At 41.4% G+C, this 22,128-nt stretch overlaps 2 protein-coding genes across 14 annotated transcripts in view; one reads left to right on the top strand and one right to left on the bottom strand.

Moving 5' to 3' along the window:
* The window catches only part of LOC131253480 (peptidyl-prolyl cis-trans isomerase FKBP42), a 91,079-nt gene that overhangs the window by 31,763 nt on the left and 37,188 nt on the right, over positions 1 to 22,128 (bottom strand). The gene's annotated exons all lie outside the window — the stretch shown is intronic.
* LOC131253483 (staphylococcal-like nuclease CAN2) lies at positions 3,834 to 20,579 on the top strand. 4 transcript variants are annotated; one of them, XM_058254499.1, is made up of 8 exons: positions 3,837 to 4,045; positions 4,569 to 4,709; positions 5,308 to 5,421; positions 5,801 to 5,988; positions 7,034 to 7,093; positions 7,170 to 7,329; positions 20,044 to 20,112; positions 20,190 to 20,579. In XM_058254499.1, exons 1-8 carry the CDS (start codon positions 3,896 to 3,898, stop codon positions 20,286 to 20,288), a joined length of 981 nt encoding a protein of 326 aa, XP_058110482.1. In that variant the 5' UTR covers positions 3,837 to 3,895; the 3' UTR covers positions 20,289 to 20,579. The 4 variants fall into 4 exon arrangements, with proteins under 4 accessions (XP_058110484.1, XP_058110486.1, XP_058110482.1 ...); XM_058254500.1 differs by having other exon boundaries at positions 3,838 to 4,045; positions 4,569 to 4,700; XM_058254501.1 differs by lacking the exon at positions 7,034 to 7,093 and having other exon boundaries at positions 3,834 to 4,045.

The raw sequence follows: 22,128 nt of genomic DNA on the forward strand, positions 1-22,128 counted from the left end.
TTGGTGCTTTGTGGGCCCCACCATGATGTATGTGTTTCATCCATTTCGTTCATCCATTTTTAAAGATCAATTTAGGGATTTATTCTAAAAATGAGAGGGATATAAATCTCAGGTGGACCACACCACATGAAAACAATAGTGATTGGATATCCACCATAAAATCCTCCTAAAGCCCACTGTACTTATTTGACATCTAATATGTTGATTAGGTCATACAGGCCCAAATGAAGGGAAAATACAAAAATCAGCTTGATCCAAAACTTTTATGGCCCCCAAAATGTTTTTAATGGTCAACGCTCATTCAACTTTGTTTCCTGTAATGTGGTCCACTTGAGATTGGGATATACCTCATTTTTTGTCTCATACTGTAAAATGATCTGTAAAAATAGATGGACGGAATGGATGAAACACATACATCATAGTGGGGCCCACAGAGCACTGAAATGTCAAGGGAGTAGCCAATCCATTTTTGATGCATGTCGTGCGAAGACGCAACGCCGACGCTCCTGGACGCGGATTTCTTGCGAAAGCCTTTCGCATGAAGTTCCTGTGCTTGAAACTTTGGTGGGGTCCACCATGATGTTTTTCAGAAATTCACTCTGTCCATCCATTTTGTGAGCTCATTTTAGGAGAAGAAATCAAAATTGAGCAAGATACAATACTCAAGTGGGCCGTACTAAAGGAAAAGGTGGTTAGGAAAATTTATACCTTTGAAACCTCCCTAGGTTCAACAGTGATGTTTACATGCCATCCATACTCTTAATAACATCATTTGTGCTGGGATGAACTGAAAACACAAATAATAGCATGATTCAAAACTTTTTTGGTGAATATTTCAACTATGGACATTCACTTATCACATTTTCAGCCCACTTGAGCATTGGATACGGTTCATTTTTGGCCTCATATCCTAAAATGAACTTTAAAAAAACGGATGGACAAAGAAGATTTCTCACAAATATGACAATGGGCCCCACTTGGGTTCCCAGTGCAGGAACTTCCTGCGAAAAGCTTTCGCAGGAAATCTGCGTCCGACGCTGCTCGCTCTCCCAGTTGTACGAACGGTTTAAAGGAGATCAAAGTTACATGGCCTTACAATGATGTATTTATTATATCCACACCGTTCAACAAAATTTTGAGATTATTTTAGAGTATTAGCCAAAAAATGAATAATATCCCCTTGATCCAAAACCTTCTGTGACCCCCAAAAGGTTTTCAATGGTAGACGTTCAATCCCCCATTGCTTTTTGCAGTGTGGTCTAGTTTATTTTTGGATCTGTCTTATTTTTCGGCTCAAGACTTACGACGAGCTCAAAAAAGTTATGGACGGTTTGGATATAACAAATACCTCATGATGGGACCCATAGAACTTACTCATGTCAATACACCAGCTATAGCTGGTGTGTGGTACAACAACCAATTCGGGAAATAGATGGGCTACTCCCCTGCCACTGGCCAATGGCTGGTGGACAGTGCTATGTGGACCCCAACATGATGTATTTGTTTCATCCATGCTATCCATCTATTTTGCTAGATCATTTTACTGTATGAGACCAAAAATGAGGTATATCCCAATCTCAAACATCATAGGAAACAGTGTTGAATGAGTGTCTACAATTAAAAACTTTTTAAGGGCATGACTTGGGCCACGTTTGTTAAATCTAAAGTCTAAAGCCTGAATCTACAGTGTTGAATAAGCCACATGATAAGAAATAAGATGTATCCAAAACTTAAATGGGCCACATGATAGGAAATAGTGGGGATTTTGTGACCACCGTTGAAACATTTATATGGCCACAAAAGTTTTGTATAGGTTTAAGTTTACGGTGTTTTCACTTCATCTCAGTCAAAATGACCTTATAAACAATGTGGATGGAATTTAAACATCAAGGTGGAGTCTAGGAAGGTTTCAACGGTAGGCATTCCTTTTCCCACTGTTTCATCTCATCTCGTAGGGCTTACTTGAGTTTTGGATACTTCTCATTTTGGTTGAATGTCCTAAAATGAGCTCGAAAAATGGATGAACATGTTGGATTTCTCACAAACATCACAGTGGGCCCCACCCAAAATCCTTGCATTGGAACTTCATGCGACGTCCATATGCCAGATTTACCACTAAAGCCTCTTGTAGAATTCCCTACGCTGGAAACGTAGGTGGGCCCACCTTCATGTTTGTGAGAAATCCATCTTGTCCATCGGTTTTGTGAGTTTATTTTAGAACATGGGACTAAAAATAAGGTGGATCCGATAATCAAGTGAGCCCAAAATGTGAGGATTGAACATCCTGATTTGAAATATTCGTGGGGCAACATAAAGAATTTATCTTTTTTTTTTATTATTTTATTTTATGAATGATGATATTTTATCCATTTTTTTTTAATATAGGAATAATGATATTTTAATTTTTTTCTTAAGTACTTTAGTTTATTGAAATTAAATAGAATAATTTTATTCTCATTTAGTAAAAAATAATTTCTTTATAATGTAAAACATTTCCAAATAGAATATAGGGGCAAATGCATTAAATTAATGTATTTCAGACATTTCAGATGTTTGTTAAGAGTAGGTTATTTCAAATTCAATATCTAATTTTCAGACTTCATCCATAATTACCAAACAAGTATTTTTACTTCAGCTTTCAAATTTAGCTTTTAGATTTTAGATTAAGGCTTCAGATTTCAAATTCAGACTTTAGACTTCACATTTAACAAACTGGTAATTAAATTCCAATTTCAAATTTAGAATTTCTAATCCAGGATATTTCTACCTCATTGTACCTGACTAAGGTTAGTGTTGAAATAATGGTACAGGTTCCAATTTAGGCACAACCAAAACCCATCTCAAATGCCAATGTAGGGAACCCACCTGAGTGGACGTCCCGCAAATAATCTCAATCATAGTTGTGGGCCCCACCTACCTGGTCGAATTGCAGATCATATAGTCTTAACCGTACAATCAGTGAGGAACACGTGGAGTTAGATAAAAATAATCAGCGGTTCACATTCAATCTAATATTACCCAAAGAGACAAATTTAACAGATAAACATGAGGGTCCCACATCTTGAACGGTTACGATCAGCACGCACATTTCAGGTCCTTGGAAGACAACGATTCAAGTAGTTCAGCAGGACCTTCCTCAGTACGAACCAAACCAAACTGACGCAGATTGCCTGCGACCCCTTACCAGTTCCGCAGTCCCAACCTAGTTGGGCCCCACCATGATGTCTGTGATAAATCTACCCCGTCCATCCGTTTTTCCAGATTATGTTAGAACATGCTGAAAGAGAACGAGGCATATCCAAACTCATGTGGGCCACACCACAGTGAAAAGTGGGGAGGGAAATGACTACCATTGAAACGTTACTGGGGTCCACTGTATGTTAATATGCCATCCAAACCGTTCATAAGGTCATTCCCAAAGTGATAAAGTGAAAGAACAAAAGCATTAGCCTGATCCATTACTTTCGTTGCCCCACGAATGTTCAATGGTAATCGTTCAATCCCCACCGTTTCCTGTGTTGTAGCTCACTTGAGATTTTGGTCAGTCTAATTTTTGGTTTCACATCCAAACATGATCTGCAAAAACGGATGGACGGGGTAGATTTCTCACAGACATCATGGTGGGCTCCACCTAGGTTCTGACTAGAAGACAATCCGCATCTAATCCGCCTCTAAACGGAGATTGACATTATACATTTCACCCCATCACCCCAACTTTGTATCTTGAGCCCCGTAAGCATTAAAATAAACGCTCCAACAGCCAATAAAATAATGCCACGTGTCACCACCTTTTCCTATTGGTACTTTCCCTTAGATTCCTTATATACGAAGGAGCTGTTTTTCTGCTCTACTAACGAACTCTATTTTCTTCCTACTACAAAGCTTCCTCTTTGAAATGGGAAACGCCCTTAGATTTCTCTATGGCGGATTTTTCAAGCCCCAGTCTGATGAACCTGATTCTTTGGGCCCACATGGAGTCACCATCTCCACCGTCGGTGTATCTGCTCTCGCCCACGATCTCTCCCAATTCGACATCACATCTCAGGTAATTTAATCATCATGATCACCAAAATCAGAATACTAATTGAGAATTTGTGTACTTTGATTGTTATTTAAATGTTAGCATGCGTTTGGATGTACCCCAAATTGAAATTTAACTGAATTGGCCAGCCGGGGCTGGTGGGCCATCTCATTTTGAGCTCGCCGAGCATTTGGGGTGGCACGAAAAATGAAATCCAAATATGTTATGAATTTCTGCTTCGCCGCAGGACGGTGAGCTCGGCCTACCAGAGATTTTGGTTTTGGCCATTTCTGGGAAATGGGCTACTTAAAACTCGAAAAAATTCAACTCGATTGAGTCGACTCAATTTGACAAGATTCTACAATGGTATGGGGGAGAAATAGAACTTGATCTGGTCATGAATCGGTCCGAACTCCAGAAAAACTTGACTGAACTCAAGAACTTCACAAAACTCAACATAATTTACATATTTTAGACAATCTTATCAAAATTTTCACTATCTCCTTTTTCTATGGATGATTGATCTTTTTAAGTTTCTTGATTGGAGGTTCCCCAAGGGCTGAGTCAACACGTCGTGTCATCAAAGAAGGCTCAAACCAAACCCCCACCAAAAACACCTGAAGATGCAGCTAAGCTTATTACACAGACCTTGAAGAACCATGAAAAAGCTGATGTCGAGGTACATACAGTATCAACATCCACCCCCAAATTTTTGTCATTCTCCCAGATGAAATCGGGATCATCCAATCAAGAGGCATTTCGCTCGGCCTAATAAACTAAGTGGGGTGAAAAATGGGCCACACTGACCCAACCCATCTTGAGTACGGCTAAATTCGATCTGAGCCCGGACATCCAACGGTTGGACCAGGCCCAAATTTTAAACCTGATAATGAATTAAGGTAGACCTGGGCTTCTGTAACTTGGTGGCTGAGTGTTTGTAGAGTGGGTCTGGCCTGCTGAGTCTGATTACTTAGATCATGAGCTAGATCTGGACCCATTCTGATGCTTCTAATTAATGAGCCTAGCCTAGCCCATTTGCTATACCAGCTCCAAATTCTTATATGGTGTGACTTGCAGTGGTTAGGATTGCCTGAAAATTGCGAGCATCAGATGGCCTTAATCATCCCATTAAATGTGGACCATCTGTTTCTATTGTCCATTTTAGATGGATGGCTAAAGCCATGAATCACCATCGACATGAACTGTCAAATGATAATAGGGCATCATGTAATACATCTTTTCATTATTTCTATCATATTTCTCATGAAGGGTATGCATTGTTTTAGGGTCATCTGGCCTTCTATGGTCTCCCTCTTCCCCACACTCTTGTTGAAGTTGAAACTTCAAGCACTCCAGCATACCAGCCGCAACATTGGAAGTTCGAGCTCCACACACTTCCAGTGAGATACTCCATTTTTATTCAGTAGTCCCGAAATCAAGCTAAAGTAGATGAGCTGTGCCAAGCCCATGTATGAAATTACACACACAGGTGTGTGAGACATCTGGGACAATGCATCAGGTGGGCCCCAACATGTACATGACCTGTCCTCAACATCAGGCTTGTGCAACTGACCAGTTAGGGCATCCATCATACATTGAGTGAAACAACTGGAAAATTTTAAAACTGCCCATCCAATATATTTTAAAATTTGCGAGAACTTGAGCAAAGGTCGTTTATGGTGGGGCCCATCTAATGCACAGCTGCATGTCCCAAATGCTTGGGATTAGAAAAAATCGTAAGTTTTTTTTTTTGGTTGAGATAAATTGTATTGGTATCAGGTGGATGCTAAAGCTGTTGCAGATGGAGATGGGATTACAGTGTATGTGGATGCAAGGCATCGAACGGAGTCAGCTAATGTTCCTAGAGAAGTACATGAATCCGCCATTCGAAGATCCAAAGCACGGGCAGTGAAAAACTATGCCGAAGCAGATGCGCTTCAAAAGAACATTGTTGATGCCGGATATAGGTAATTCAGCACACAATTTGTTATATGATCTTCAAATATTCCACTTTCATGAGACATTTCTACTTTCTGGGATTTCATCTAATTGCCATTTCTGGCCTTATATTGCGGGGTTCTGTAGTTCATTATCAGTCCGAGTATCGTCCATACTAAAAACTATTTATTGAGGTGGCTGCATATGGTTTTCGATGTTTTGTTAGTCGATATATTATCAGTTTAAATTTCAAGTAATTGAATTTTATAAGAACTATGCAAATATGATTTTGAATTTTCTTTATTTTCAATGTTTTGGTTGTTGTGTTTCAACATGGAGTTCTTACATTCAAGCCTAGCTTACCTATGGAAGGAAAAAAGAAAAAGAAAATGTTTTATTTTATTTTTATAATGGTTTAAAAGTTATGTTAATGTACTAATTTTATTTAATTAAAATACTATTTATTTATGTTCGGAAGTGTCACCATTACTTAGATTTTTGAAGTGCATTGTGCCGGACACTTTTGGACACTTCGACACTAAGGCATCCATGCCATGTGCCTTGTTAAATCATGAGAGACTATATTATGAAAACTATAATGTATTTATTTCATTAAGAATAATAAGAATAATATCATCTTAAACCACAAAAGACTATATCGTGGAATCCACAATGTAATTAGTTTATTTCACTAGAATAACAGGAAAATATAGAAGAGGAGAAAGATATCAGAGATCTAGAAATCTTAATAGATACATATCTCAACATAAAAGAAAATCTTATAGAAAGATTATTCTAATCTACTCTAACATGACTAAGTAACACTAGTGATAATGGGCCATGTTTGGTCAGTATGGGTCAAAGATAAATGAAATTTCAATTAGCCCATAGTGGGCCATCCTTGATCAATAAAGCCAGTTTATTTAGTATCCTAGAAACATGCCCAGACCCAAGCTTGCAAGTGTTGGGTTACTCTTCAAAACTCAGTAGACCAACCTAGGCCCATTGCCAACCCTACTAACAATTCAAATATCATTAGCATCTGTTTGATATTCCTTTTCTTTTCACTTACAGAGTCATAAATGGTCCAAATAATGATGATATTCTCGTGCGAAAGTATCGAATTAGGTTAAGGTAAGCTTATTGTCCAATGCTTCTGATGGGATCCACAAAATACTTAAATAGTTTCTAACTTGCAAGTGTCTTGCAGAGGAATTGATGCGCCGGAGAGTGAGATGCCTTTTGGAAAACAAGCAAAGGAAGAACTGGTTAAACTGGTTCAAGGGAAGAGTTTGAAAGTCTGCATTTACGATGAAGACCACTATAATAGATCCGTTGGTGATGTATATTGCAATGGTACATTTGTGCAGGTAAGATTCTCAATAAATCATACTTTGATGGAAAACTGAAGTTTCAAGTGTTGACGTGGAAGTACTTTAAAACATAGTTAGAAAAATGTCATGTGGCGAAAAATAGTATAGGAAATGTTCATGTTTAATTCGGTTTCCATCACTAAAAATTGCAATTTAACACGGTTTCAACTTAAAAATATAGAGAAAAATGATTACATTTGTGCATGTGTGTGTATTATAGATTAAAATAAAACTTTAATTAAAATTTTTAAATTTTTTATGTGTATGAGATAATTAAATAGTGGGTTATCTGAAATCCTTCGTTCTCGAGAATCCCCATACAAATTGATCTGCCTCTATTAAAAATGATCACTTTCTACCCAATTCCATCAGTGGGTAATAACCACCGATCTATATTTTTAAACAAAGTTTTTGAATAAAACATTTTTCAAATGTGTTTAATTTATTATTCCCCAGAAAATAAGTTTTTTTGTCAACCTTCTGACATGTACCGATTTTTATTTTTTGAATCATTTATACAAGTTTTATATACACACACACACACACACACACACACACACACACACACATAGGGAAAAGGTACTATGCGCTCGACCTCACGTTAAGCTCCCATGAGGTCGAGCTGTGTGGGCCCCACCGTGATGCGTGTCAACCATCAACACCGTGCATTTGATGGGTCCCCTTTAAATTATGGGATATCCCAAAAATCAGCCGTATACGGAACTCAGGTGGGCCATACCATCTAAAATCATGTGAAGACACCGTTAAAACATATAAAAGCACTTGGTGGGGCCCACCTGAAATTTGCATGCGTCAGGGAAAAGGTACTATGCGCTCGACCTCACGATAAGCTCCCGTGAGGTCGAGCTGTGTGGGCCCCACCGTGATGTGTGTCGACCATCAACACCGTGCATTTGATGGGTCCCCTTTAAATTATGGGATATGCCAAAAATCAGCCGTATACGGAACTCAGGTGGGCCATACCATCTAAAATCATGTGAAGACACCGTTAAAACATATAAAAGCACTTGGTGGGGCCCACCTGAAATTTGCATGCGTCTGAAACTTGGTCTAAACCCTCATCCAAGTGGGACACACATAATGGATGGGCTGGATTTGCAAACCACATCTCGGTGGGCCCAAAAAATGATTATTAATGTTTTAATGGTGCACGGCCCCTCTCCACTTTTGTATGTGGTGTGGCCCACACAAGTCACGGATTGACTTGATTTTTGAGACCTAGGCCCACGATGAAATGGTGCATCTGACTGATGGGGTAGATGTTCAGAACGCATCACGGTGGGGCCCACACAGCTCGACCTCATGGGACGAACTCGTGAGGTCGAGCGCATAGTACCTTTTCCCATATATATATATATATATATATATATATATATATATATGTGTGTGTGTGTGTGTGTGTGTGTGTGTGTGTGTGTGTGTGTGAGTTTAAAATGAAGTTTTACCAACCATGCCTCATAAATCAAGGGCACGAGGAAAATGATTCTCATTTCTATTATAAAAGTGAAAAATGATTAATATATATATATATATATGCGGTCGAGCTCATGGGAACTTCCCATGAGGTTGAGCTGCGTGGGCCCCACTATGATGCGTGTCGAACATCTAGGGCTTAAAAATCAAGTCAATCCGTTACTTGTGTGGGCCACACCACATACAAAAGTTGAGAGGGGTTTCCCTCGATTAAAACATTCATAATCATTTGTTGGGCCCACCAAGATGTAGTTCACAAATCCAGCCCATCCATTATGTGTGTCCCGCTTGGATGAGGGGTTGATCAAGTTTCAGACGCATCCAAATTTCAGGTGGGCCCCACCAAATGCCTTTATATGTTTTAGGCATGTCTTCACATGGTTTTAGATGGTATGGCCCACTTGAGTTCTGTATATGGCTGATTTTTGGGATATTCCATAATTTAAAGGGGAGCCATCAAATGCACGGTGTTGATGTTCGACACACATCATGGTGGGCCCACACAGCTGGACCTAACCTTTATATATATATATATATATATATATATATATATATATATATATATATATGGTACTATGAGGTAAACCTAAACCTCATGGGAACTTCCCATGAGGTCAAGTTGTGTGGGCCCCACCATGATGCGTGTTGAACATCTTACCCCATTAGTCAGATGCACCATTCCATGGTGGACCTCGGGCTTAAAAATCAAGTCAATCCATGACTTGGGTGGGCCACACCACATACAACAGTTGAGAGAGGTTACCCTCCCATTAAAACATTCATAATCATTTGTTGGGCCCACCGACATGTGGTTCACAAATCCGACCCATCCATTGTGTGTGTCCCACTTGGATGAAGGGTTAGACCAAGTTTCAGCAGCATCCAAATTTTAGGTGGGCCCCACCAAGTGCTTTTATTTGTTTTATGCATGTCTTCACATGGTTTTAGATGGTATGGCTCAACTAAGTTCTATATATACGGCTGATTTTTGGGATATCCCATAACCTAAAAGGAATCCATCGGATGCATGGCCCACCTAAGTTCCATATATATATATGGAAATGATACTATGAGGCTGAGCTGTGTGGGCCCTACTGTGATGTATGTTGAACATCAACACCGTGCATTTGATGGGTCCCCTTTAGGTTATGGGATATCCTAATAATCAGCTATATGTTGAACTCAGGTGGCCTCATCCAAGTGGGACACACACAATGGATGGTCTAGATTTGTGGATCACATCTAGGGGTGTACATCGAGTTGAACTGAGTCGAGCTGGCCTCAACTCGACTCGGCTCGGCCACTAGCTGACCTCAGCTCAAACTTGGCTCGACTCGGTCCTCGAGCCTGACTGGCCAGCTCGGCTCAGTTCGGTCAGCAACTCGGGCCAGTTTGAGCCGAGTTCGAGCCAAGATCGAGCCGAGTTCACATGTGCAATATTTTCACAAACACCTGGACTGCACCTTCAAAATCTCACTGTATTTGAGACAGCAGCAATGGTTTTACAGGTATTTTATCAAACACCTTCTAAGCAATATAAAAAATCAAGAAAAAAGGGTAGTGGTTTCATATACATACCTTCCTTGCCACCACCCATACTTCGTTGCGTCATTTCATTAAACACTTGGTGAGCAATATCAATATCAAAGTAACCGAGTCACCGAACTGGTTCAATCCGAGTTTGATTTGAGCTGGGTTCAATCCGAGTCGAGTCGAGCAGGGGCCGGCTCGAACTCGGCTCGAACTCATTTTCAAGCTCAAAAAATCAGCTCGAACTCAACTTCGAATTGAGTCAAGTCGAGCGAGCTAACCGAGCTAGCTCGGTTCGTGTATACCTCTAATCACATCTCGGTGGGACCAATAAATGATTATGAATGTTTTAATGGGAGGGTAATCCCTCTCAACTGTTGTATGTGTTCTGACCGACCCAAGTCATGGATTGACTTGATTTTTAAGCTCACAGCCCATCATGGAATGATGCATCTGATTGATGGGGTAGATATTCAACACACATTGCGATGGGGCCCACACAACTTGACCTGGTGGGAAGTTCCCATGAGATCGACCTCATAGTATCGTTTATCTCTCTCTCTCTCTCTCTCTCTCTCTCACACACACACACACACACACACACACACGCACACGAGGAATGCTCACCTATACTCTCATCGAAACTCGTAAGACCGGAACTATTAAGAACTTTTGAGAACTCATCACCCATTATATGGGTGCAAAATATGAACCGTCATGATGGGGACATCATGCGCACACGCACACGCATGCAGCCCCCCTGCGCACGTACTCGAGGAGGGCCCCACCATCGATCTGGCTCGATGACGACGTCCAGGGATAGTCTCCTAGTTAGAAGACTGAGTTTTGGTTCGTTGGAGTGGGCCTGATAGTCAAATAAAGCCCATCATGAGATCTCATGATCGTGACTCACTAGTCTGATTAATTTCATATTTTAAGTTTTGCTTATTAATGTTATTTAGAATATCATGGACGGTTTAGATTTCTTTGATTAGTTTTATTTTTGTTTACTTCATCGCCAAGTAATAGGTTGGGCACATGGTGCGAGTTTTAGGGTATATGGTATTCTTATAAATAGGCACCCATTGTAACTTTTTGATTAATTGAAGTTTAATAAAAAAAATCCTGCGTTTTTTCTACTCCTCTGAGTTCCTGAGTTGTGGAAAATCCAATTGGGTACGAAACCCTCCATTCATTGAAAGGCTAACTACCGTGGTGCGAAGCCGCATCTATCTCGATCCGCCCCTACCTTCTATCATCCATACTTCTCACCTTCTACACCCATTTTAGCTTCAAATCCATTAGCTTTTGCAGCAGTTCTTCTCCCTACAGCCGATTTTCAGAATCTGGCCCTGTAGGAAGGCTGAAACTTTGGTGGAGCACCATGCACAGACCGTGCATCCGATCAACACGAAACTCGGGGGTTTTGAAGCTCTCCCCTGGCCGACCAGAGCCAAGGAGGCACTTTCCGCATTCCTCGCGCATGTGCAACAGGCCTAGCCCGCTGTCCGCGTACGGGGACTATCTCCAGGTTTAAATTTCCTACCTATTTTACTCATCTCATACCTATTTTCCCTAACCCTAACCCTAGATTGTATTACTTTCAATTTATTTACCCCTTTTCTAATCCTAGGGTTCTTTGAACTGAAACTGGTGAATTCCTTGGATTAGGGATTGATTGCTATGTATGTGTGGATGAGTTTTACTTCCCTTTGAGTATCGTTTGGCTCATAATTTGTATTGATCCAGCCCTAACATGTGTAGGCCTGGACCCGTACAGATTCTCCTTGCTTGAATGTTTGAACTTTTGTGTGGGATGTGGAAATTTTATGTGAATGTTTCTGAATTAGTTTGATCTAAAGCCTGAGATCTTGCATATCATAGTTAATTTTCATGTCTTGCATCAAATTTGGTATCGAAGCCTAAGGTTCTTATAGGGGAATGCATTACATGTTTAGGGTTAGTTTGTTTATGTCCATCATGCATCCAGTTTCATCATATATAGCTGTTTAGAAGTCCGTAGTTCTTGATATTAGTTGCTGAAATTTTTGATATCAGGAAGTTAACAATTCACATTGCCGTAACTTTCTGTTTTCCCCTTATTTCGACAACTATATTGCTGGATTTTGGTAGCATTGAGTAGTTTCCCTCATATAGAGTCTCATAAGATCATTTAGTCCCATTTTGTTGCATATAGTCGACGTAGAAGGTCCTTAGGTGGAGTAACAGTTGCATGCCCACACATACGGTCATGGTTTTGGCTTGCACCCTACACTAAACATGGAGCAACTGCAAGAATCAGTGAGCAAGTTAACCTAGTAGGTTGAGTCTTTGGGTAGACACTTGAACAATGTATGGACCAACGCCTTGAGCAACTTAATGTGCGCGTTACCCAACTAGAAACTTCCCTCGAGGCAAACCCCACTACTGGGGAAGATGCCCAATCTCAGGCAGGTGGTCTGGAGATTAGACCAAGGAATGGAGGTGGCCAAGGACTTGGTCATAGGCGCGCACCTGTGCACCCACACCGCGAGGGACATCATGACCAATATGACCTAGATGCACAACTCCTCAAGGGAGTTAGAGTAGATGCTCCTACGTTTGATGACCACTTAGACCCTAAAGCCTGTTTAGATTGGTTGGCGGATATGTACCATTATTTTGAGTGGTATGATATGTCGGATGCTCGTCGAGTCCGATTTGCCAAGATAAAGCTTGTGGGCCAGGCAAAGAGGTTTTGGGTGACGATTGAGCGAAAGAAAGAAAGAGCGAGGGAGCTCCTAATAGTCCATTGGGAAGAAATGAAAGAAACGCTTAAGGAGAAGTACCTCCCTTTCTTTTATCGCTTACGGTTGATTGAGAAATGGTAGTCTCTTCGACAGGGTTCCATGAGTGTTGCTGAGCATATTAAGAAGTTCAAAGAGTACTTGACCCATTGCGAGGTTGATGAGGACCTCGTGCTAATCCTTGCTCGTTTTAAAACGTGCCTCCTTCCTGACAGTAGGAGAGAATTGCTCACCAAAGACAGAACCTATTGAACAGTTGTATCAAGTAGTGTTAGATGTCGAGCAATACCTCAAAGCATATGTGGGAAAGCAGTTTGACTTTCGCGATTATAGTGCTAAGGCCAACCCCTTTGGGGCTAAACCTAACATTGGGTAATTTTCAACCCAGGCCCAAAGATGATAAGGTTAAAGAAATTGTCAGGTTTAGCTCACGTGGAAGTGGGGCAACTAGGTGTTTTAGGTGTCAGGGGTTTAGTCACTTCGCTCACCAGTGCGGCACGAAAGAGGGTACGAAAGTATTCTTTATTGATGGGCAAGTAGAAGTAGTGCCCCCAAAGACCGACAGTGAGGAGGAAGAATATGAGCCAGTCAAAACCTCTATTGATGAGGAAGAGGGAGCAGAAGAGTTTGTGACCCTCGCAGTTGTGCGTTGCGCCTTTGCTCAAGCCCATAATACCGACGATTGGCGTCGCAACACGATCTTCTATACTTATGCAAAGTGTGGGAAAAAGAGCTGTAAGATGATCGTGGATAGTGGTAGTTGTGCCAACGTGACATCGACTAGCACTGTGAGCCGTTTGGGCTTAAAGGTGGAAGCCCATTCTCAACCTTATAGAGTCTCCTGGGTTGATGAAACTTCCATTCTAGTCTCGCACCGTTGTCATGTTCCTATTCAGCTTGGATTATATAAAGACACACTTTGGGGTGATGTTATTCCCATGGATGTTGGCCATATCATTCTGGGTAGACTATGGCTCTATGACAGGGATGTCACCATATTTGGTCGTTCAAATGTATGTACATTCTGGTTTGAGGGCAAGAAGGTCAAGCTAAATCCACTGCCACCCAAGAACACGACTGGAAAGGAATCCACAACACAGAGTGGTGTGAGCGGCTCGAAAGAATTGGAGTCGAAGTCTAAGCCCAAGCCTCTCCATATTCTAAACGCCAAAGACTTTGAGCAAGAAACGAAGGCGGACTCGATGGTATACGCCCTTGTGGCTAGGGAGTGTACCAGAGGTTAGTGTAGAATTACCCACTGAGGCCGTTCAGGTAGTGCATGAGTTTCCCGATGTCTTTCCTGATGATCTACCAAATAAGCTTCCCCCTATGAGGGATATACAACATTCCATTAATTTAATCCCTGAGGCGACTCTACCAAACCTCCCACATTACAGAATAAACTCAAAGGAGCATGCTGAGTTAAAGAGGCAGATTGACAAACTCGAAGGTTTCATTCAAGAGAGCATGAGCCCGTGTGCCGTGCCCGCCCTTCTTACACCTAAGAAGGATGACACATGGAGGATATGTGTTGATAGTAGGGCCATCAGCAAAATCACAATCAAGTATCGGTTTCTCATACTGCGTCTTGATGACATGTTGAATATGATGACCAATGCTACTATCTTCTCGCAAATTGACCTCAAAAGTTGTTATCACCAAATCCGTGTACGCCCTGGTGATGAGTGGAAGACGGCTTTCAAGACGAAGGATGGACTATACGAGTGGCTAGTTATGCCTTTTGGGCTAACTAATGCCCTAAGCACTTTTATGTGTGTGATGACTCAAGTGTTGAGACCCTTCATAGGGAAGTTCCTGGTCATATACTTTGATGATATCTTAATTTATAACATGACCAAGAAACAACACCTCAACTGCGAGAAATTGTACGCCAACCTAAAGAAGTGTGCATTTTTGTCTAGTAGTGTTATCTTCTTAGGTTTTATTGTGTCAGCTGAGGGCGTATTAGCGAATCTTGAGAAGGTCAAGGCTATCGTCAATTGGCCTGAACCCCGCAATATTAATGAGGTGCGCAACTTTCACAGCTTAGCCACCTTCTATAGGTGGTTCATTCGAGGTTTCAGTTCTATTATGGCTCACATCACGGATTGCATAAAAAATGGAGAGTTTCAATGGACAAAGGCAGCCTCGAAAGCCTTCAAGGAGATAAAGGTTAAGATGACTGAAGCTCCAGTCACGCGACTTCCGGATTTTTCAAAAGCTTTTGAAGTCGCATGTGATGCGTCAGGAGTTGGCATAGGAGAAGTACTTAGTCAGGAAGGGCACCCTGTCGCCTTTTTTAGTGAGAAACTGAATGAGGCGAAACAAAAATATTCCACCTATGACAAAGAGTTCTATGCGGTAGTGCAATCACTACGCTATTGGCGTCATTACCTATTGTCGCAAGAATTCGTCTTATTCTCAGATCATGAAGTCTTGAGATATCTGAACTCTCAGAAGAAATTAAATCCTAGGCACGCCAAGTGGGTTCAATTCCTTCAAGAGTACACTTTTGTGCTTAAGCACAAGGCCGGTGTAGAGAATAACCCTGCCGACACGTTGAGTCGTCAAGTCGCGTTACTCAATTCCATGAGTGTTGAAGTTACGGGCCTCGAGGGCATCAAAGAAGATTATTTTGAGTGTCCAGATTTTGGAGTTGTGTGCGCGTCATTGTTAGAGAGTCTGTCAGAAGCTAGCAGTGAATACTTGATTTTAGACGAGTATTTGCTTAGGAGTGACCGCTTGTGCATACCATGCACCTCCCTCCGTGATTTTCTTGTCTGAGAGTTACATTCAGGAGGGGTCACGGGTCATTTTGGTCGAGACAAGACCATTGCCTTAGTGGAGGATAGGTTTCATTGGCCAAGCCTTAAGCGAGACGTGACCAAAATTATAGGACAATGTCATACTTGTCAACTGGCAAAGTAGAAGAAGGAAAATACAAGATTATACACACCTTTGCCAGTTTTATTCATCCCTTGGCAGGACATCAGTATGGACTTCGTGCTTGGACTCCCCAAGACTATTCGGAAATACGATTCCATATTTGTTGTCATGGACCGTTTTTCTAAAATGGCCTACTTCATTCCTTGTTCTAAGACCTCCAACGCATCTCATGTTGCCAAGCTGTTCTTTAGTGAGGTCGTCAAACTGCATGGGTTACCAAAAACCATAGTGTCTGATCGTGACGTGCGATTCATGAGTTACTTTTGGAAGACACTATGACACATGATGAATACTAGGCTCCAATTTTCTTCTGCCTACCACCCTCAGACCAATGGTCAGTCTAAGGTGGTCAATAGGAGTCTAGGGAGTTTACTCAGATGTTTAGTGGGGGAGCACACCAAGACATGGGACGCCATACTACCCATAACTGAGTTTGTATTCAATAGTTCTGTCAATAGGTCTACAGGTCTAAGTCCTTTTGAAGTCGTTACTGGTTATAAGCCTAGGAAGCCTATTGATCTTGTCCCTATGTTTGTCCCATAGGCCATCAGAGTCTTTTGCGCATCACATTCATTCATTGCATCAAGAAATCAGGCGAAAGATCACTACTAGTAATGAACATTGCAAATTTTCTGCAAACCAGTATAAACGTTTCAAGGAATTCAATATTGGGGACTCTGTGATGGTCCGCATTAGGTCCGAGCGGTATCCTCAGGGGGCCATTCGTAAATTACACCCGCGTAGCGCTAACCCTTCAAAATTATAAAACGAAATGGTCTCAATGCGTATGAGGTAGATCCTCCACCTTCCATGGGAATTACTTCTACATTCAATGTGGAGGATCTATTTACTTTTCAGAGGATCGCTGATACTTTGTCCGGCCCTTCGCCCACCCATCCTGATTCCCCAGATTTGTCTCTTGATCCATGGCCTCTTCCCGACCTTTCTTCTCAGCTTATACCACCCATACTTAACCTTCCTACACTCAGGGAGGAAATAGAGGATATTCTGGACCATCAGATAGTCTCAACATCGGATGACAGGTTTCAGAAGTACTTGATTAACTGGAAGTCATGCCTAGCTTCAGACAACACGTGGCTCACTGAGGAACTTCAGAGACTTGATATGAAATCTTGGAGCGGTTCAAGAGTTTTGTTTCGCCAGTGACGAAATCTTCGCAGTCGATGAGAGTTGATGGGGACATCACGTGCACACGCACACGCATGCCGCCCACCCTATGCACGTACGCAAGGAGGAGGGCCCCACCGTCGATCTGGCTCGATGACGATGTCCAGGCAGGGCTTCCTAGTTAGAAAACTGAGTTTTGGTTCGTTGGAGTGGGCCCGATAGTCAAATAAAGCCCATCATAGGATCTCATGATCGTGGCCCACTAGTCTGATTAATCTCATATTTTAGGTTTTGCTTATTAATGTTATTTAGAATATCATAGACGGTTTAGATTTCTTTGATTAGTTTTATTTTTGTTTACTTCATTGCCAAGTAATAGGTTGTGCACATGGCGCGAGTTTTGGGGTATAAGGTTTTCTTATAAATAGGCACCCCTTGTAACTTTTTGATTAATTAAAGTTTAATAAAAAAAATTCTGCGTTTTTTCTACTCCTCTGAGTTCTTGAGTTGTGGAAAATCAAATTGGGTGCGAAGCCCTCCCTTCATCGAAGGGCTAACTACCGTGGTGCGAAGCCGCATCTATCTCGATTCGCCCCTACCTTCTATCATCCATACTTCTCACCTTTTACACGCATCCTAGCTTCGAATCCGTCAGCTTTTGCAGCAGTTCTTCTCCCTAGAGCCGATTTTCAGAATCTAGCCCTGCAAGAGGGCTGAAACTTCGACGGAGCACCACGCACAGACTGCGCATTTGATCGACACGAAACTCGGGGGTTTTGAAGCCCTTCCCTGGCCGACTAGAGCCAAGGAGGCGCTTTCCGCATTCGCCGCCCCCTCACACGTGCAATAGGCCTGGCCCACTGTTCGCGCGTGGGGACTGTCTCCAGGTTCAGATTTCCTACCTAGTTTACTCCTCTCATACCTATTTTCCCTATCCCTAACCCTAGATTGCATTACTTTCAATTTATTTACCCTTTTTCTAATCCTAGGATTCTCTGAATGAAAACTGGTGAATCCCTTGGATTGGGGACTGATTGCTGTGCATGTCTGGATGAGTTTTACTTTTTTTTTTTAATTATTTTTTAAAAAAAGAAAAAGCGCTTCATTGATATGTGAGGATAAATACAAAAAGAGCTGGATTCGGGCCGACTTCCCCAGGATAAAAAGGACATGGGGAAACTTATCATATCCCTAAACCGAAAAACAAGGGGCCAGGCCAGAAGAGCAGCGCAAACCTCGAGCCGACAAAACAAAACCACCTTAACAAACTCTAATTGCCCCTAGCCTTACTTTGTCCAAAAAAAGCAGGCCACAGATCCTGGGCGAGAGATCCATCAAATGATAATAAAAAAAAAAAGAAAAAGAGGAGAGCTGAGAGTCACTTCCTTGGCGGGCCAGCGTCAGCAGGGGCATTACCTTCTCTAAAAATGTGGGCAAATTCAAACAGCCTCTGCTCTTTATCTGGAGAATCATGTTAACCCAATAGGACCACTTCTGACCCAGCTTGGATAGCCCATTTAGCACTCTCACAACCTGCTTCGAGTTGGATTCTATAATGGCCTCATTTAAGCCCCTAGAGAGATAGAGGAGGAGGCCATTGTGCACCGCACGGAGCTCCACATAGGTGTTGGAGCCTATACCGTAGGATCCGTCGACGTTCACCTTGACCTAGGAGCTGCACAGCCTAATCCACTTTACCACTTCGGTGATCCTAGAGGAACAAGGACTAAACGGACTGATGGGAGGGCGGCCCCCTCTGCTGATTACCGAAAACTGCTGCTGGCCGTCAGCGCCAATGGACGGTCTGGGATTACTGCTACTGATGCGGGGGGCGGGGGGGGGGGGATGGGTACTGGTGGTAGAAATCCATTGGTCCAGCCCTAACATGTGTAGGCCTTTGAGTATCGTTTGGCTCATAATTGATGCAGCCCTAACTGGTGGATGAGTTTTACTTCCCTTTGAGTATTGTTTGGCTCATAATTGATGCAGCCATAACTGGTAGATGAGTTTTCCTTCCCTTTGAGTATCGTTTGACTCATAATTTTTATTGATCTAACCCTAACATGTGTAGGCCTGGACCCGTACAGCTTCTCCTTGCTTGAACGTTTGAACTTTTGTGTGGGATGTAGAAAGTTTATGTGAATGTTTCTGAATTAGTTTGATTTAAAGCCTCAGATCTTGCATATCATAGTTAATTTTCATGTCTTGCATCATGTCATGTGATGCAGCACCCCATGAAACTCACAGGGCCCAACTTTTATCCTGATCCAAAACTTCGGTGGGCCATGGAAAAATGAAATAATTTTCTCCCTTGATTTGCCTCTCTTTTTCTATGGCCCAACAAAGTTTTGAATTAGGGTAAAAGTTGGGCCCTGCTGGTTTCATGGGGTGCTGCATCATGTGGACGGTTCGGATTTTGGGTTCATATTATGAGAGATGAATTCTCAAAAAGTTCTCATGAGTTCCCGCGGGAACTAGTTCCTCTCTCTTATCTCTCTCTATATTAATTATTCTAGTGATTGCCGGAGGTATGGTAAGTTCACATGTGTGTAAGCACGTCAACACATGACACATGTACCAATGTGGCACGCGTGTAACTATCCATTGGGTGGGCCAATTAGACAAATACCCTTATTTGACGTGAACCTGAACTTGGACCCAACCCACTCAATTGTGTCTGAACCAAATTGCAAACCAGTCAGGGACCTCAAACCCAAGACCCCTAGGCAGGTTTGGATATGGTACAATAGGGCCTCACCTGACTGATGGTCCAACTCCAAATGCTTTGTTCTAATCTTTTCACTTTACCATTCTTCATTGGCTACAGGAATTTATGTTAAAGAAAGGGCTTGCATGGCATTACGTTGCACATGACCAACGTCCTGAATTTGCATTGGTGAGTCACTTAATTTCATTATCAGTTACTAAATCAATCTCTAATCTATGGTCTGATATTAACATTAATCATGTCAGTGGGAAAAAGAGGCCCGTGCTGCTCGTGTCGGATTATGGGCTTCATCAAATCCTGAAAAACCATGGGAATGGAGGAAAAATAGACGGAATGGCGTGTAAGAAGTGATGATGTGGTGTAGGTCCCTCAATCAATGGACCTGATCCTACTACACAGGCCTTGTTTAATAGTCAACAGTCTTAGAATTTGTTGTAACATCAAGTCAATGTAAGTAACCAAAGAGCAAAAGGATTCAAATCCAAAGGACTTAGCACCATAACATATACCAAGAAAGGACTGAACTGATATTGGGTTTTTGTGTATTGTTTACTTATATCAATCTCCTTAATTGTAACCATGTTTAGAACGATGAAATTTCAAATCAACAATGTGTAGTTGCACTTTGCATTTCATCTTCAAATCTTATTCGATCTTTTTAACTTCAATGAAATTATATTGTAACAGATTTCTTTTGTTATTTATCATGATTATTGCAATTGGTGGGCCCATCATGGACGGGGCATGCCCAAAAGATCTCCTATAATAATTGTCAATTTATCACAATCGAGGGGCCCCATGTGATGAAAAGCTCATTGTTATGTTCGGCCCTTTGTTTATTGAATCTGGGGCATCTTTTTTTTATATTAAAAATAAGCCAGTCTCTTCGGACCCAGACATCTTGATGTATAGTTTTACTAACAAGCTACTGATCAAAGGATTAGGATTTCCCTTATCAAAGAGCTTTTCATCACGTGGGGCCAGCATATCCATGTTCTCGATGCTTCACACTTGTGAAAGAAAGGAGTTTCAAGAGGATATATTGGCATGATTATGTATATGAATGAGGGACGGGTGATAAATACAAAGGTCACTAGTAGAAAGACAAGCAAATTTCTAATTAATATACACTTACACCATGGGTCATTATTGAGCCCATACCTTTTTTTGCATTGGTTATAGATGAGTTAACAATGCTTTTTATAGGAAGAGATCTCATGGTGTATGCTGTTTGCAGATGACATAGTTTTTATTGATAAGATAGAGGAGGGCTTAAATACAAAGCTAGATTTATGGAGGTGCTTTAGAATCTAAAGGATTTAAAATTAGTTGGATTAAAAACAGAGTATATAGGATTCAAAATGACGAATTTCGATTTATTAGGGCAAAAATTCATGAGAGTGGAAAAATTTAGAAAGATATTGTCTGTATAATTCAAGATGGTAGAAAAGGAGATGTCTCTAGAGTTTTTATGTGATTGTCGTGTGCCACCCGAAGGAACAACATGTCCATAGGATGTGTGGCTGAAATGAAGATTTCGAGATGGATGAGTAGTAAGACAAGAAAAGATGGAATTAGTCATGAATGCATTTGAGGGTACTTTCACTAATGAGATCAGGGAAAGTAAACTTAAATGGTTTGGTAATGTGCGACTGAGACTTGATGACCTATGATCTAACCAAAGGTATGGCCCTTGATAGAGTGGAATAGTGTAGTAGGATTCATGTAGTCGAACCTAATTAATTAGAGTAAGGCTTGATGATGATAATTATATCATCCAAAACTCAATTACGCCATACGACATGAAGCATTTGGGATGCCATGTCCACCAATTGTTTCATGTAGGACCCATCTTGATATTTATATACCCTCCCAGCCATTCATTTGGTGTGCCTGATCAATATGAAAGGATTACTTGAAAATCCCAGTATTTGAAAGCTCAGGGCATACCACAAGGATTTAGTGGTTTTTGTGTAATTTAAAACCAAGTGAGTCTTGAATCAGCCTGATTTTTTGGGATCAAGGCCAAACAAGGGGTGGTCTAGCTAAAGTATGGATGGATTTTTTCAATTTAAAAACCATTTCCTGACATTAGCGAAAGTTAATTACCATGTTAGCCCTCAAACTGCAATTATGTTTTCAAGTCTAGTTACCTTTAGACCCTCTCTCTCTCTGTGTGTGTGT

Source organism: Magnolia sinica, chromosome 8 (genome assembly GCF_029962835.1).
Source record: "Magnolia sinica isolate HGM2019 chromosome 8, MsV1, whole genome shotgun sequence".
Classification (NCBI taxonomy): domain Eukaryota; kingdom Viridiplantae; phylum Streptophyta; class Magnoliopsida; order Magnoliales; family Magnoliaceae; genus Magnolia; species Magnolia sinica.